Here is a 19396-nt window from a genome sequence, read left to right on the forward strand (position 1 = left end):
TTCTGTCCTAGCAGCTGTTTTGTGACTCCAAAGGGATTCGCCAGAAAGGCAGCTCTCCTCCTGGACCTTTCCTTCCTCCTCCTCCTATGCCACTCCGCTCTCCTCAAGGTTATTAGCTTCTTGCGGATAATACAACGTAGTTCCGCAAGAGGCCCCCTATCCTCTTCACGTGCAACCTTGAACTGCTGTCTTAAACACTTCAGTTCCTGCCTGAGCTGATGGATTTTACTCGCTCTATTGTTCATGATGTAGGGGGGCTTCGCTGCCCGCTTCTCCTCAAGTCCAAACCTCTCTGCAGCGAGGCTGATGATGATCGTGGTCATCGTCTTGAGGCGTCGATCAGCGTCCCCTTTGGCTGTTGTTTCCAAGATGGTATCAGCATCTTCATCAAACTGGAGCCACTCTTTCTCCTTGCTAGCTTGGGGCCACTTTACCCGACGATGTTCTGATGTCCTGTGTGCTTCTGGTGGTTGCATCACCTGGAGGCTCCGGGCACTGTGGGGTGACTCCGGGCCTGGCTCCTCCTGCGTCTCACCAGGCGTAGTTCCTGTGCGCTGTGATTCTACCACCTTCTGCATACACTTCATCCTGGCCTGGTGGATCCGCAGGCCATGTCGGTTCTTGCATACCTTCCCACATATGCATTCCATAGTCGTCGTCGTGTTACCATTGCCATGTGTCGTCAACCTTTGATCCGTCCAGTGGGATTCTCTTCCGCCCCCCCTCTCGGGAATCCCTGGGGGTATATTTCCTGTAGGTCGATTCGTAGCTTGTTGTGGGTTCCTTCCTCTCAGAAGGTGCAGCTCGGGATGCTACCCCTCACTGCCCCGGTGCCGTCTTTCCGGGCTGTCCGCTGTCTCTCCAGCTGTCACCAATCTATACTTGGTGGTCAACCAGACTGTTCCTGGTAGTCACTGGTTGTCCCAGAAAAGCAACTTTTTAAATACACCAATGGTGCAACTGGACACATCCTCAGTGATGTAACCTAGGATCACAGGGGGTTTCGGGTCTTTCAACAATCAGACCCCCTCCCCTAGGCGACCCAGCCAGGGTTGATCAGGCCCCAGCCTGTGTCCAGGTAGCGCTACTGCCCTACATGCCACGCCTCTCCCCTCCTGATCCACAGCCACCTTGATGCCACTTCTGCTGCATCTGTGACTAACTTCATGGCCCTTTGCTGGCTGGCCCCTGTGATGCCAAGCATTCTGTAGGCCCTGCAGAGAGATTTGCCCACAAACCCTCGACACCCCACTTCAACCGGCCGGCACATCGCTCGCCACCCATTGCTCCGACACTCCTCCACAAGCTGAGAGTACTTTGCACTCTTCCTCTCATTGGCCTCCTCCATACGGTCCTCCCAAGGCACTGTGAGCTCCATAGAGCTATATAGATGATACATTATCATCCTACATAGATGATACATTATTATATTACATAGATGATACATGATTATATTACATAGATGATACATGATTATACTATATAGATGATACATTATTATATTATTTAGATGATACACTATTGTACTATATAGATGATACATTATCATCCTATATAGATGATACACTATTATACTATATAGATGATCCATTATTATATTACATAGATGATACATTATCATCCTATATAGATGATACATTATTATACTATTATACTATATAGATGATACATTATTATACTATATAGAATATACATGATTATACTATATAGATGATACATTATCATCCTACATAGATGATACATTATTATATTACATAGATGATCCATTATCATCCTATATAGATGATACATTATTATATTATTTAGATGATACACTATTGTACTATATAGATGATCCATTATCATCCTATATAGATGGTACATTATTATACTATATAGATGATACATGATTATACTATATAGATGATACATTATCATCCTATATAGATGATACATTATTATACTATATAGATGATACATTATTATATTACATAGATGATACATTATCATCCTATATAGATGATACATTATTATACTATTATACTATATAGATGATACATTATTATACTATATAGAATATACATGATTATACTATATAGATGATACATTATTATATTATTTAGATGATACACTATTGTACGACATAGATGATCCATTATCATCCTATATAGATGATACATTATTATACTATTATACTATATAGATGATACATTATTATACTATATAGATGATACATTATTATATTACATAGATGATACATTATCATCCTATATAGATGATACATTATTATACTATTATACTATATAGATGATACATTATTATACTATATAGAATATACATGATTATACTATATAGATGATACATTATTATATTATTTAGATGATACACTATTGTACTATATAGATGATCCATTATCATCCTATATAGATGATACACTATTATACTATATAGATGATCCATTATTATACTATATAGATGATACATTATTATATTACATAGATGATACATTATTATACTATATAGATGATACATTATTATACTATATAGAATATACATGATTATACTATATAGATGATACATTATTATATTACATAGATGATACATTATTATATTACATAGATGATACACTATCATCCTATATAGATGATACATTATTATACTATTATACTATATAGATGATACATTATTATACTATATAAAATATACATGATTATACTATATAGATGATACATTATTATATTACATAGATGATACATTATCATCCTATATAGATGATACATTATTATACTATTATACTATATAGATGATACATTATTATACTATACAGAATATACATGATTATACTATATAGATGATACATTATTATACTATTATACTATATAGATGATACATTATTATACTATTATACTATATAGATGATACATTATTATACTATTATACTATATAGATGATACATTATTATACTATACAGAATATACATGATTATACTATATAGATGATACATTATTATACTATTATACTATATAGATGATACATTATTATACTATTATACTATATAGATGATACATTATTATACTATATCGATGATATATGATTGCATTGTATAGATGATACATTATTATATTAAATAGATGGTATGTCAATATACTATATAGATGACACACTATCATACTGTATTATAGTATAATAAAGTATAATCTATATAGAATATAAAACCCAAAAGCAGTGAAGTTGTCAGGTTGTGTAAAAGGTAAATAAAAAGAGAATACAACAAATCCTTTTCAACTTATATTCAATTGATTAGACGGCAAAGACAAGATATTTCATGTTCCCACTGAGAAACTTTGTTATTTTTTTGCAAATTTATAATTTGATGCCTGCGACACGTTTCAGAAAAGATGGCATAAGTGGCAAAAAAAGACTTGAGAAAATTGAGGAATGCTCATCAAATACTTATTTGGAACACCCCACAGGTGAACGGGCTAATTGGGAACAGGTGGGTGCCATGATTGGGTATAAAAGTCAGGGATTTCACCATCTACGCTCCGTGATGTCATCAAAAGGTTCAGAGAATCTGGAGAAATCGCTGCACGTCAGCCATGATATTACGCACCTTCCATCCCTCAGGCGGTACTGCATCACAAACGGACATCCGCGTGTAAAGGATATCACCACATTGGCTCAGGAACACTTCGGAAAACCACTCTCAGTAACTACACTTGGTCGCTACATCTGTAAGTGCAAGTTGAAACTCCACTACGCAAAGCTATTTATCAACAACACCCAGAAACGCGCGCCGGCTTCTGCGATGGTATGGGGGTGTATTAGTGTCCCAAGGCATGGGTAACTTACACATTAATGCTGAAAGGTGCATACAATTTTTGGAGCAACATATGTTGCCATCCAAGCAACGTAATCCTGGACGCCCCTGCTTATTTCAGCAAGACGACTTTTTTTCGTAAGGCCGTTAAATTCCAAGTTGAAAAAAAAATGACGTTTTTCCTGTCTTGGCATAAGTGGCAAAAAAAGACTTGAGAAAATTGAGGAATGCTCATCAAATACTTATTTGGTGAACGGGCTAATTGGGAACAGGTGGGTGCCATGATTGGGTAGAAAAGCAGCTTCCCGGAAAAGCTCGGTCGTTCACGAACAAGGACGGCAAATTCTTTAAGAACATTTCTCAACCAGCTTCTGCAAGGAATTTAGGGATTTTTCACCATCTACGCTCCGTGATATCATCAAAAGGTTCAGAGAATCTGGAGAAATCGCTGCACGTCAGCCATGATATTACGCACCTTCCATCCCTCAGGCGGTACTGCATCAAAAACGTGTAAAGGATATCACCACATTGGCTCAGGAACAATTCAGAAAACCACTCTCAGTAACTACACTTGGTCGCTACATCTGTAAGTGCAAGTTAAAACTCCACTACACAAAGCTATTTATCAACAACACCCAGAAACGCTCGCCGGCTTCTGCGATGGTATGGGGGTGTATTAGTGTCCCAAGGCATGGGTAACTTACACATCTGTGTCGGCACCATTAATGCTGAAAGGTGCATAGAATTTTCGGAGCAACACATGTTGCCATCCAAGCAACGTAATCCTGGACGCCCCTGCTTATTTCAGCAAGACGACTTTTTTTCGTAAGGCCGTTAAATTCCAAGTTGAAAAAAAATGAAGTTTTTCCTGCCCTGTCTTGTTATAAGGTGAAAAGGATCTTTTGATTTACCATTCACACAACGTGACTGCGACCAGGACCACGACTAGTAAGGGCGGATGTAAAAATGTAGTACCTAAGTCCAGCTGCACGTGTCGCGGCACACCGGCCACCGTCCTGCGCCTCTTCAGCTTCCTCCTCCTCTGCAGCACGGACTGAGCGTGGCCCAGCGAGCAGCGCACACTCGCCTCTCTGTCGAAGGCCACGCCTGCAAGCACCAGAGTGGGGGGGTTAGCCGGGGGGGGGTAAGAACAAGACCAGCCGGACCAGACCATCCCCAACAAACAACTTGTTGTCGCTGCGTTGTTGTCCATGGCGATTGCTCCGCTTTGCCGACTATGCAGATTTATTTACCCCCCCCCCCCCCCCCCCCCCCAACAACCTTCCTTTCAGACACTTGGACACGACTGCTTGGCATGGCTGGCACGCCCGCTTCACACTTCTTTCTGGAACATTCTTCTCGCCCATGATTAACATGCTAACGCACGCTATCATTCGACTATTACTTTCTAGCTAAGCTAAAGTGCTATCTTGGCATGTAACTTCACTACAAACACTTTGATTGACATTTGAGCTTTAGCATGTACTTGTAATGCCTGATCGTCATTTAATGTTGGACAAGCTCACTCGTCGCTGTTAGCATCGGCAGCATGGTTAGCATTTGACTTTCAAAGCCACAAAGTTTGCCTGTGATGTCAGGAAAAGGTTAGATACTAAGAGTGCTAAAGAAGGATGCTAAGGGTGCTAAAGAAAAATCCTAAAGTGCAAAAGAAGGATGCTAGAATGCTAAAGAAGGGTGCTGGAGAAAGATGGGAAAAAAAAGGATGCTAAGGTAAAGTAGGATACTAGAGGTGGTAAAGAAGGATACTAGAGGTGGTAAAGAAGGATACTAGAGGTGGTAAAGAAGGATACTAGAGGTGGTACAGAAGGATACTAAAGGTGGTAAAGAAGGATACTAGAGGTGGTAAAGAAGGATACTAGAGGTGGTAAAGAAGGATACTAGAGGTGGTAAAGAAGGATACTAGAGGTGGTACAGAAGGATACTAAAGGTGGTAAAGAAGGATACTAGAGGTGGTAAAGAAGGATACTAGAGGTGGTAAAGAAGGATACTAGAGGTGGTAAAGAAGGATACTAGAGGTGATAAAGAAGGAGAGAAGAGGTGGTAAAGAAGGAGAGTAGAGGTGGTAAAGAAGGATAATAGAGGTGGTAAAGAAGGATAATAGAGGTGGTAAAGAAGGATACTAGAGGTGGTAAAGAAGGAGAGTAGAGGTGATAAAGAAGGAGAGTAGAGGTGATAAAGAAGGAGAGTAGAGGTGGTAAAGAAGGATATTAGAGGTGGTAAAGAAGGAGAGTAGAGGTGGTAAAGAAGGATAATAGAGGTGATAAAGAAGGAGAGTAGAGGTGATAAAGAAGGAGAGTAGAGGTGGTAAAGAAGGAGAGTAGAGGTGGTAAAGGATACTAGAGGTGATAAAGAAGGATACTAGAAGTGGTACAGAAGAAGAGTAGAGGTGGTAAAGAAGGATATTAGAGGTGGTAAAGAAGGATACAAGAGGTGGTAAAGAAGGATACTAGAGGTGGTAAAGAAGGATAATAGAGGTGATAAAGAAGGAGAGTAGAGGTGATAAAGAAGGAGAGTAGAGGTGGTAAAGAAGGATACTAGAGGTGATAAAGAAGGATACTAGAGGTGGTAAAGAAGGAGAGTAGAGGTGGTAAAGAAGGAGAGTAGAGGTGGTAAAGAAGGACACTAGAGGTGGTAAAGAAGGATACTAGAGGTGGTAAAGAAGGAGGGTAGTGGTGGTAAAGAAGGATACTAGAGGTGGTAAAGAAGGATACTAGAGGTGGTAAAGAAGGATACTAGAGGTGGTAAAGAAGGATACTAGAGGTGGTAAAGAAGGATACTAGAGGTGGTAAAGAAGGATACTAGAGGTGGTAAAGAAGGATACTAGAGGTGGTAAAGAAGGATACTAGATGTGGTAAAGAAGGATACTAGAGGTGGTAAAGAAGGATACTAGAGGTGGTAAAGAAGGACACTAGAGGTGGTAAAGAAGGATACTAGAGGTGGTAAAGAAGGATACTAGAGGTGGTAAAGAAGGATACTAGAGGTGGTAAAGAAGGACACTCGAGGTGGTAAAGAAGGATACTAGAGGTGGTAAAGAAGGATACTAGAGGTGGTAAAGAAGGATACTAGAGGTGGTAAAGAAGGATACTAGAGGTGGTAAAGAAGGATACTAGAGGTGGTAAAGAAGGATACTAGAGGTGGTAAAGAAGGAGGGTAGTGGTGGTAAAGAAGGACACTAGAGGTGGTAAAGAAGGAGGGTAGTGGTGGTAAAGAAGGATACTAGAGGTGATAAAGAAGGATACTAGAGGTGGTAAAGAAGGATACTAGAGGTGGTAAAGAAGGATGCTAGAGGTGATAAAGAAGGATATTAGAGGTGGTAAAGAAGAAAACTAGAGGTGGTAAAGAAGGATACTAGAGGTGGTAAAGAAGGATACTAGAGGTGGTAAAGAAGGATACTAGAGGTGGTAAAGAAGGATACTAGAGGTGGTAAAGAAGGATACTAGAGGTGGTAAAGAAGGATACTAGAGGTGGTAAAGAAGGATACTAGAGGTGGTAAAGAAGGAGAGTAGAGGTGATAAAGAAGGAGAGTAGAGGTGGTAAAGAAGGATATTAGAGGTGGTAAAGAAGGAGAGTAGAAGTGGTAAAGAAAGATACTAGAGGTGGTAAAGAAGGAGAGTTGAGGTGGTAAAGAAGGATACTAAAGGTGGTAAAGAAGGATACTAGACGTGGTAAAGAAGGATAATAGAGGTGGTAAAGAAGGAGGGTAGAGGTGGTAAAGAAGGACACTAGAGGTGGTAAAGAAGGATACTAGAGGTGATAAAGAAGGATACTAGAGGTGATAAAGAAGGATACTAGAGGTGATAAAGAAGGAGAGTAGAGGTGGTAAAGAAGGAGGGTAGAGTTGGTAAAGAAGGATACTAAAGGTGGGAAAGAAGGATACTAGAGGTGGTAAAGAAGGATAATAGAGGTGGTGAAGAAGGATAGAAGAGGTGGTAAAGACGGATTCTAGAGGTGGTAAAGAAGGATACTAGAGGTGGTAAAGAAGGATACTAGAAGTGATAAAGAAGGGGGTAGTTGTGGTAAAGAAGGATACTAGAGGTGGTAAAGAAGGACACTAGAGGTGGTAAAGAAGGATACTAGAGGTGGTAAAGAAGGATACTAGAGGTGGTAAAGAAGGATACTAGAGATGGTAAAGAAGGATACTAGAGGTGGTAAAGAAGGATACTAGAGGTGGTAAAGAAGGATACTAGAGGTGGTAAAGAAGGATACTAGAGGTGGTAAAGAAGGATACTAGAGGTGGTAAAGAAGGATACTAGAGGTGGTAAAGAAGGATAATAGAGGTGGTAAAGAAGGATACTAGAGGTGGTAAAGAAGGAGAGTAGAGGTGATAAAGAAGGAGAGTAGAGGTGGTAAAGAAGGATATTAGAGGTGGTAAAGAAGGAGAGTAGAAGTGGTAAAGAAAGATACTAGAGGTGGTAAAGAAGGAGAGTTGAGGTGGTAAAGAAGGATACTAAAGGTGGTAAAGAAGGATACTAGACGTGGTAAAGAAGGATAATAGAGGTGGTAAAGAAGGAGGGTAGAGGTGGTAAAGAAGGACACTAGAGGTGGTAAAGAAGGATACTAGAGGTGATAAAGAAGGATACTAGAGGTGATAAAGAAGGATACTAGAGGTGATAAAGAAGGAGAGTAGAGGTGGTAAAGAAGGAGGGTAGAGTTGGTAAAGAAGGATACTAAAGGTGGGAAAGAAGGATACTAGAGGTGGTAAAGAAGGATAATAGAGGTGGTGAAGAAGGATAGAAGAGGTGGTAAAGACGGATTCTAGAGGTGGTAAAGAAGGATACTAGAGGTGGTAAAGAAGGATACTAGAGGTGATAAAGAAGGGGGTAGTTGTGGTAAAGAAGGATACTAGAGGTGGTAAAGAAGGATACTAGAGGTGGTAAAGAAGGATACTAGAGGTGGTAAAGAAGGATACTAGAGGTGATAAAGAAGGATAATAGGGGTGGTAAAGAAGGATACTAGAGGTGGTAAAGAAGGATACTAGAGGTGGTAAAGAAGGATACTAGAGGTGGTAAAGAAGGATACTAGAGGTGGTAAAGAAGGAGAGTTGAGGTGGTAAAGAAGGACACTAGAGGTGGTAAAGAAGGAAACTACAGGTGGTAAAGAAGGATACTAGAGGTGGTAAAGAAGGATACTAGAGTTGGTAAAGAAGGATACTAGAGGTGGTAAAGAAAGATACTAAAGGTGATAAAGAAGGAGATTAGAGGTGGTAAAGAAGGACACTAGAGGTGATAAAGAAGGATACTAGAGGTGATAAAGAAAGAGGGTAGAGGTGGTAAAGAAGGATACTAGAGGTGGTAAAGAAGGATACTAAAGGTGGGAAAGAAGGATATTAGAGGTGGTAAAGAAGGAGGGTAGAGTTGGTAAAGAAGGAGGGTAGAGTTGGTAAAGAAGGATACTAGAGGTGGGAAAGAAGGATACTAGAGGTGGTAAGGAAGGATAATAGAGGTGGTAAAGAAGGATACTAGAGGTGATAAAGAAGGATACTAAAGGTGGGAAAGAAGGATACTAGAGGTGGCAAGGAAGGATAATAGAGGTGGTAAAGAAGGATACTAGAGGTGATAAAGAAGGATACTAAAGGTGGGAAAGAAGGATATTAGAGGTGGTAAAGAAGGAGGGTAGAGTCGGTAAAGAAGGAGGGTAGAGTTGGTAAAGAAGGAGGGTAAGGTTGGTAAAGAAGGATACTAGAGGTGGGAACGAAGGATACTAGAGTTGGTAAAGAAGGATACTAAAGGTGGTAAAGAAGGATAATAGAGGTGGTAAAGAAGGAGGGTAGAGTTGGTAAAGAAGGAGGGTAATCGCGCCGCTTGAGTTTACCGGTGACATTAATTGGGACGAGGCATGAGTTGATTTGCCGGGCCTTCATGCTCTCCTGGGGTGTTGGCAGCGGCAGGGCGCAGGACCAGTTGGTCTGCTTGTCCAGCGTGCTTGGCCTGTTGGGGACGGGACTCCTGGAGCGCTCACCCAGCGACGCCCCCTCACAGTGGGCGGAGTCAGAGGGCGTGGCCTGCAACACACGCAATCCTTCCATTATTGTCAGTGTCCACTGTGACTGACAGCGGTTCATGTGCAGTGGAAGCAGGAGTTCAGTACAAGAGTGCATGCCTGAGAGCCAAAGGGAAGTTAGCACATCAGCGATGAGAGCGAAAGCTGAAGAAATGTGATGATAACCACAGAAGAAGAAGTTACATACATGTGTCCACGCCCAGGCTGCTCAGTACAACATGGCTGTGATCATTTGTACACCACAAAAGTCACATGTGTGTTAAATATGCTAACAACATGTGTGTATGAGATGCTAACATGTGTGTATAAGTTACTAACAACAGGTGTGTAAAATATGCTAACAACAGGTGTGTAAAATATGCTAACAACATGTGTGTAAAAGATGCTAACAACATGTGTGTAAAAGATGCTAACAACATGTGTGTATAAGATGCTAACAACATGTGTGTATAAGTTACTAACAACATGTGTGTAAAAGATGCTAACATGTGTGTAAAAGATGCTAACAACATGTGTGTAAAAGATGCTAACAACAAGTGTGTATAATATGCTAACAACATGTGTGTAAAAGATGCTAACAACATGTGTGTAAAAGATGCTAACAACAAGTGTGTAAAAGATGCTAACAACATGTGTGTATAAGATGCTAACATGTGTGTAAAAGATGCTAACAACATGTGTGTAAAAGATGCTAACAACAAGTGTGTATAATATGCTAACAACATGTGTGTAAAAGATGCTAACAACATGTGTGTAAAAGATGCTAACAACAAGTGTGTATAATATGCTAACAACATGTGTGTAAAAGATGCTAACAACATGTGTGTAAAAGATGCTAACAACAAGTGTGTAAAAGATGCTAACAACATGTGTGTATAAGTTGCTAACAACATGTGTGTAAAAGATGCTAACAACATGTGTGTATAAGATGCTAACAACATGTGTGTATAAGATGCTAACATCATGTGTGTAAAAGATGCTAACCAAATGTGTGTAAAATATTCTAACAATATGTGTGTAAAAGATGCTAATGTGTGTAAAAGATGCTAACAACATGTGTGTAAAAGATGCTAACAACATGTGTGTATAAGATGCTAACAACATGTTTGTAAAAGATGCTAACAACATGTGTGTATAAGATACTAACAACATGTGTGTATAAGATGCTAATGTGTGTAAAAGATGCTAACAACATGTGTGTATAAGATGCTAACGTGTGTGTATAAGATGCTAACAACAAGTGTGTATGAGATGCTAACAACATCTGTGTATAAGATGCTAACAACATGTGTGTATAAGTTGCTAACAACATGTGTGTAAAAGATGCTAACAACATGTGTGTATAAGATGCTAACAACATGTGTGTATAAGATGCTAACATGTGTGTAAAAGATGCTAACAATATGTGTGTATAAGATGCTAACATCATGTGTGTATAAAATGCTAAAAACATGTGTATAAGATGCTAACATGTGTGTAAAAGATGCTTACATGTGTGTATAAGATGCTAACAACATGTGTGTATAAGATGCTTACAACATGTGTGTAAAAGATGCTAACAACATGTGTGTATAAGATGCAAACAACATGTGTGTATAAGATGCTAACAACATGTTTGTAAAAGATGCTAACAACATGTGTGTATAAGATACTAACGTGTGTAAAAGATGCTAACAACATGTGTGTATAAGATGCTAACAACATGTTTGTAAAAGATGCTAACAACATGTGTGTATAAGATACTAACAACATGTGTGTATAAGATGCTAATGTGTGTAAAAGATGCTAACAACATGTGTGTATAAGATGCTAACGTGTGTGTATAAGATGCTAACAACAAGTGTGTATGAGATGCTAACAACATCTGTGTATAAGATGCTAACAACATGTGTGTATAAGTTGCTAACACCATGTGTGTAAAAGATGCTAACAACATGTGTGTATAAGATGCTAACAACATGTGTGTATACGATGCTAACATGTGTGTAAAAGATGCTAACAATATGTGTGTATAAGATGCTAACATCATGTGTGTATAAAATGCTAAAAACATGTGTATAAGATGCTAACATGTGTGTAAAAGATGCTTACATGTGTGTATAAGATGCTAACAACATGTGTGTATAAGATGCTTACAACATGTGTGTAAAAGATGCTAACAACATGTGTGTATAAGATGCAAACAACATGTGTGTATAAGATGCTAACAACATGTTTGTAAAAGATGCTAACAACATGTGTGTATAAGATACTAACATGTGTGTAAAAGATGCTAACAACATGTGTGTATAAGATACTAACATGTGTGTAAAAGATGCTAACAACATGTGTGTATAAGATGCTAACAACATGTGTGTATAAGATGCTAACAACATGTGTGTAAAAAGAGGCTAACATGTGTGTATAAGATGCTAACAACATGTGTGTAAAAGATGCTAACCAAATGTGTGTAAAAGATTCTAACGTGTGTAAAAGATGCTAACAACATGTGTGTATAAGATACTAACGTGTGTGTAAAAGATGCTAACAACATGTGTGTATAAGATGCTAACAACATGTGTGTAAAAGATGCTAACAACATGTGTGTATAAGATGCTTACAACAAGTGTGTATAAGATGCTAACACCATGTGTGTAGAAAATGCTAACAACATGTGTATAAAATGCTAACAAAAGGTGTGTATAAGATGCTAACAACATGTGTGTATAAGATGCTAACAACATGTGTGTATAAGATGCTAACAACATGTGTGTAAAAGATGCTAACAACATGTGTGTAAAAGATGCTAACAACATGTGAAGTGAAGTGAATTATATTTATATAGCGCTTTTCTCAAGTGACTCAAAGCGCTTTACATAGTGAAACCCAATATCTAAGTTACATTTAAGCCAGTGTGGGTGGCACTGGGAGCAGGTGGGTAAAGTGTCTTGCCCAAGGACACAACAGCAGTAACTAGGATGGCACAAGCGGGAATCGAACCTGCAACCCTCAAGTTGCTGGCACGGCCACTCTACCAACCGAGCTATGCCGCCTATGTGTGTAAAAGATACTAACATGTGTGTAAAAGATGCTAACAACATGTGTGTAAAAGATTCTAACAACATGTGTGTAAAAGATGCTAACAACAAGTGTGTATAAGTTGCTAACAACATGTGTGTAAAAGATGCTAACAACATGTGTGTAAAAGATGCTAACAACATGTGTGTAAAAGATGCTAACAACATGTGTGTATAAGATATTAACATGTGTGTAAAAGATGCTAACAACAGGTGTGTATAAGATGCTAACAACAGGTGTGTTTACGATGCTAACAACATGTGTGTATAAGATGCTAACAACATGTGTGTATAAGTTGCTAACAACATGTGTGTAAAAGATGCTAACAACATGTGTGTAAAAGATGCTAACAACATGTGTGTATAAGATGCTAACAACATGTGTGTATAAGTTGCTAACAACATGTGTGTAAAAGATGCTAACAACATGTGTGTAAAAGATGCTAACAACATGTGTGTAAAAGATGCTAACAACATGTGTGTATAAGATATTAACATGTGTGTAAAAGATGCTAACAACAGGTGTGTATAAGATGCTAACAACAGGTGTGTTTACGATGCTAACAACATGTGTGTATAAGATGCTAACAACATGTGTGTATAAGATGCTAACAACAGGTGTGTATAACATGCTAACAACATGTGTGTATAACATGCTAACAACATGTGTGTATAAGATGCTAACAACATGTGTGTAAAAGATGCTAACAACATGTGTGTAAAAGATACTAACATGTGTGTAAAAGATGCTAACAACATGTGTGTAAAAGATGCTAACAACATGTGTGTAAAAGATGCCAACAACATGTGTGTAAAAGATGCTAACAACATGTGTGTATAAGATGCTAACAACATGTGTGTATAAGATGCTAACAACAGGTGTGTATAAGATGCTAACAAGTGTGTTAAAGATGCTAACATAATTTGTGTATAAGATGCTAACAACATGTGTGTATAAGATAATAACAACATGTGTGTATAATATGCTAATATGTGTGTATAAGATGCTAACAACAGGTGTGTATAAGATGCTAACATCATGTGTGTATAAGATGCTAATAACATGTGTGTATAAGATGCTAACAACAGGTGTGTTAAAGATGCTAACAACATGTGTGTATAATGTGCTAATAAAATGTGTGTATAAGATGCTAACAACATGTTTGTATAAAATGCTAACAACATGTGTATAAAATGCTAACAACATGTGTGTATAAGTTGCTAACATGTGTGTAAAAGATGCTAACCAAATGTGTGTAAAAGATTCTAACAACATGTGTGTAAAAGATGCTAAGAACATGTGTGTATAAGATGCTAACACCATGTGTGTAAAAGATGCTAACAACATGTGTGTATAAGATGCTAACATGTGTGTACAAGATGCTAACAACATGTGTGTATAAGATGCTAACAACATGTGTATAAGATGCTAACAATATGTGTGTATAAGATGCTAACAACATGTGTGTATAAGATGCTAACAACAAGTGTGTATAAGATGCTAACAACATGTGTGTATAAGATGCTAACAACATGTGTGTATAAGATGCTAACAACATGTATGTATAAGATGCTAACAACATGTGTGTATAAGATGCTAACAACATGTGTGTATAAGATGCTAACATGTGAGCAAAATATGCTTACATGTGTGTATAAGATGCTAACAACATGTGTGTATAAGACGCTAACATGTGTGTAAAAGATGCTAACAACATGTGTGTATAAGATGCTAACATGTGTGTAAAAGATGCTTACATGTGTGTATAAGATGCTAACAACATGTGTGTATAAGATGCTTACAACAAGTGTGTATAAGATGCTAACACCATGTGTGTATAAGATGCTAACAACATGTGTGTATAATATGCTAACAACATGTGTGTAAAAGATGCTAACATGTGTGTAAAAGATGCATACATGTGTGTATAAGATGCTAACAACATGTGTGTATAAGATTCTAAATACATGTGTGTATAAGATGCTAACAACATGTGTGTATAAGATGCTAAATACATGTGTGTATAAGATGCTAACAACATGTGTGTATAAGATGCTAACAACATGTGTGTATAAGATGCTTACAACAAGTATGTATAAGATGCTAACACCATGTGTGTATAAAATGCTAACAACATGTGTATAAAATGCTAACAACAGGTGTGTATAAGATGCTAACACCATGTGTGTATAAGATGCTAACAACATGTGTGTATAAGATGCTAACAACATGTGTGTATAAAATGCTAATAACATGTGTATAAAATGCTAACAACATGTGTGTATAAGATGCTAACAACATGTGTATTTAAGATGCTAACAACATGTGTGTATAATATGCTAACAACATGTGTGTATAAGATGCTAACAACAAGTGTGTATAAGATGCTAACAACAAGTGTGTATAAGATGCTAATAACATGTGTGTATAAGATGCTAACAACGTGTGTGTATAAGATGCTAACAACATGTGTGTATAAGATGCTAACAAAATGTGTGTATAAGATGCTAACAACATGTGTGTATAAGATGCTAACAACATGTGTGTATAAGATGCTAACAACAAGTGTGTATAAGATGCTAACAACATGTGTGTATAAGATGCTAACAACATGTGTGTATAATATGCTAACAACATGTGTGTATAAGATGCTAACAACATGTGTGTATAACATGCTAACAACATGTGTGTATAACATGCTAACAAAATGTGTGTATAACATGCTAACAAAATTTGTGTATAAGATGCTAACAACAGGTGTGTATAAGATGCTAACAACATGTGTGTATAACATGCTAACAACATGTGTGTATAACATGCTAACAAAATGTGTGTATAACATGCTAACAAAATTTGTGTATAAGATGCTAACAACAGATGTGTCTAAGATGCTAATAACATGTGTGTATAAGATGCTAACAACAGGTGTGTATAAGATGCTAACACCATGTGTGTATAAGATGCTAACAACATGTGTGTATAAGATGCTAACAACATGTGTGTATAAAATGCTAATAACATGTGTATAAAATGCTAACAACATGTGTGTATAAGATGCTAACAACATGTGTGTATAAGATGCTAACAACATGTGTGTATAATATGCTAACAACATGTGTGTATAAGATGCTAACAACAAGTGTGTATAAGATGCTAACAACATGTGTGTATAAGATGCTAACAACAGGTGTGTATAAGATGCTAACAACATGTGTGTATACGATGCTAACAACATGTGTGTATACGATGCTAACAACATGTGTGTATAAGATGCTAACAACATGTGTGTATAAGATGCTAACAACAGGTGTGTATAAGATGCTAACAACATGTGTGTATACGATGCTAACAACAGGTGTGTATAAGATGCTAACAACAATTGTGTTAAAGATGCCAACAACATGTGTGTATAAGATGCTAACAACATGTGTGTATAAGATGCTAACAACAACTGTGTATAAGATGCCAACAACATATGTGTATAAGATGCTAACAACATGTGTGTATAAGATGCTAACAACAGGTGTGTATAAGATGCTAACAACAGGTGTGTATAAGATGCTAACAACAATTGTGTTAAAGATGCTAACATGATATGTGTATAAGATGCTACCAAAATGTGTATTGACACAATACTAACTTCTAAAATTTGATTAAAAAAAAGAGTGTGTGAAGTTTTCAAAAGTAGAATCCTCATCTTCTTGTGCATTCCAAGATCTTACCTTCAGTTTGCAGCACTTGGAATGAAAGTGGGAGCCAAAGTGAAAGTGAAACTGTTTCCTAAGGCTCCCACTAAAGCCCCGAAAGTAAAAGCTGCTCTGCAGCTTTTGTGTTTTATTTGCGGCACAAAAGTAAAAATGTGGAACAAAAGATTTCCATGGAAACATTACTCGCTGGCAGCAGCAAAGAAGCTGATTGGTTGGAAGAAGAGGAAGACACTTCATGGCAAGTGAACAGCTGGGGGTCACCCACTGGCATTGTGGGTAATCACCATCAGAACACACACACACACACACACACACACACACAAACACACACACACACACACACACACACACACACACACACACACTGAAAACAGCAACCAAAGGAAGGAAAGGAAAAAGAAGGCTAAGAAGAAGTTGAAGAGGAAGGAGAAAGACAAATAATAATAAGAAAAAGAAGCATAAGAAGAAAGAGAAGGAGAAGAAGAAAAAGAAGAATAAGAAGGAAGGAAAAGAAGAAGAAAAAGAAGAACAAGACAAAGGAGTAGAAGAAGAAGAATAAGAAGGGTGAAGAGAAGGAGAAAGTGAAGAAGGAGAAAGAAGAGGAAGGAGGACAGGAGGAGAAAGAATAAGAAGCAGAAAGAAGAAGAAAAAAAGCATAAGAAGAACAAGACTAATAAGGAGGAGAAGGAGAGGAAAAAAGGAAGAGCAAAAAGAAGAAGAAGAAGAAGGAAGAAAAAGAAGGAGAAGAGAAAAGAGAAAAAGAAGAAGAAGAAAAATGAATAGGAGGGGGATAAGAAGAAGAAAAACAACAACTAGTAGAAGAAGGAGTAAGAAGAAAAGAAGAAGAAAAAAAAGAAAAAGCAGAAAGAAGAAGAAGAAGAAGAAGAAGAAAAATCATAAGAAGAAAGAGAAGAAAGAGGAGGAGGAGGAGAGGAAGAAGAAGAAAAAAGAGACAAAGAAGAAGAAAATTGAGTAGGAGGAGGAAAAGAAGAAGAAAAAGAAGAAAGACTAGGAGGAGGAAAATAAGAAGAAGAATAAGAATAATAATAATAATAATAATAAGAAGAAAGACGAGAAGAAGAAGGAGGAAACAACACCAACAAAAATGAGAAGAAGAAGGAGTAGGAGGAAAAGAAGAAGAAGAAAAAGAAGAAGAAAAAAAGAGACAAAGAAGAAGACAAATGAGTAGGAGGAGGGAAAGAAGAAGAAGAAGAAGAATGACTAGGAGGAGGAAAAGAAGAAGAAGAAGAAGAAAGACAAGAAGAAGAAGAAGAAGAAGAAGGAGTAGGAGGAAAAGAAGAAGATCAACAACAACAACAAGAATGAGAAGAAGAAGGAGTAGGAGGAAAAGAAGACGAAGAAGAAAAAGAAGAAGAAGAAGAAAAAGAAGAAGCAGGAGGAAAAGAAGACGAAGAAAAAGAAGAAGATGAAGCAGGAGGAGGAGGAGGAGGAAAAGAAGAAGAAGAAGAAGAACGAGGAAAAAGAAGAAGAAAAAGAAGAAGGAGAAGAAAAAGATTAAGCAGTAGGAGGAGGAAAAGAAGAAAAAAAGAACAAGAACGAGGAAAAGAAGAAGAAGAAGAAAAAGAAGTAGAAGAAGAACAAGAACAAGAACGAGAAGAAGAATGAGTAGGAAGAAAAGAAGAAGAAGAAAAAGAAGAAGAAGTAGGAGGTAAAGAAGAAGAATAAAAAGAAGAAGGAGGAGGAAGAGGAGGAGAAAAAGAAGAAGAAAAGGAAGAAGAAGAAGAAGGAGGAGGAAGAGGAGGAGAAAAAGAATAAAAAAAAGAAGAAGAAAAAGAAGAAAAAAGAAGAAAAAGAAAAAGAAGAAAAAGAACGAGAATAAGGAGTAAGAGGAAAAGAAGAAGAAGAAGAAGACAAAGAAGAAGGAGTAGGAAGAAAAGAAGAAAAATAAAAAGAAGAAAAAGAAAAAGAAGAAGAAGGAGGAGGAAAAGAAGAAGAATAAGAAGAAAAAATGAGAAGAAGAAGAAAAAGAAGAAGAACAAGAACACCAACGAGAAGAAGAAGAAGGAGTAGGAGGAAAAGAAGTAGAAGAAGAAGGAGTAGGAGGAAAAGAAGTAGAAGAAGGAGAAGAAGAAGAAGAACAACAACAACAACAACAACAACAAGAACAAGTACAAGAATGAGAAGAAGAAGAAGGAAAAGAAGAATAAATAGGAGGAAAAGAAGAAGAAGAAAAAGAAGGAGTAGGAGGTAAAGAAGAAGAAGAAAAGGAAGAAGAAGAAAGAGGAGGAAGGGAAAAAGAAGAAGAAAAAGAAGTACAAGAATGAGAAGACGAAGGAGCAGGAGGAAAAGAAGTAAAAGAAGAAAAAGAACAAAAACAAGAAGAAGGAGATGGAGGAAAAGAAGTAGAAGAAGAAAAAGACAAAGAATAACAAAAAGAATAACGAGGAAAATAATAATAATAATAATAATAAGAAGAAGAAGAAGAAGAAGAAGAAGAAGAAGAAGAAGAAGAAGAAGAAGAAGAAGAAGAAAAAGAAGAAGAAGGGGTAGGAGAAGGAGGAAAAGAAGAAGAAGGAGAAGAAGAGGAAGAATAGTTTGGAGGTGAAGGAGGGGTGACAAGTACCTTTGTGCTCCAGGGGGAGAAGTGACAACAGTCGGTGGGAGAAGACGAGCGCTTGTTGTTGCTTTGGAACTGGATTCAAAACACAAGATGACAACAAAAGAGGAGACAACAAAAAGAGACAACAAATGAACACACAGCTACTTGACACACAAGATGGAGGAGCTGAGGGGGCGTGGCCTGTGGGGAACTTGGACACGATTTTATTGGTACATCATTTCCTATTGATAG

The 19396-nt window shown here is 37.6% G+C and overlaps 1 protein-coding gene across 1 annotated transcript in view; it reads right to left on the reverse strand.

The window, feature by feature from the left end:
- nhsa (Nance-Horan syndrome a (congenital cataracts and dental anomalies)) overlaps positions 1-19396 on the reverse strand; it is a 181408-nt gene that overhangs the window by 21737 nt on the left and 140275 nt on the right. The window contains exons 7-9 of the mRNA XM_061888492.1: positions 19169-19237; positions 9632-9821; positions 4775-4906 (exon numbers count right to left, since the gene is read on the reverse strand). Of these exons, the coding sequence (XP_061744476.1) occupies positions 4775-4906; positions 9632-9821; positions 19169-19237 (391 nt within the window). The remainder of the gene's footprint in view (positions 1-4774; positions 4907-9631; positions 9822-19168; positions 19238-19396) is intronic.

Source organism: Nerophis ophidion, linkage group LG26 (genome assembly GCF_033978795.1).
Source record: "Nerophis ophidion isolate RoL-2023_Sa linkage group LG26, RoL_Noph_v1.0, whole genome shotgun sequence".
NCBI lineage: Eukaryota > Metazoa > Chordata > Actinopteri > Syngnathiformes > Syngnathidae > Nerophis > Nerophis ophidion.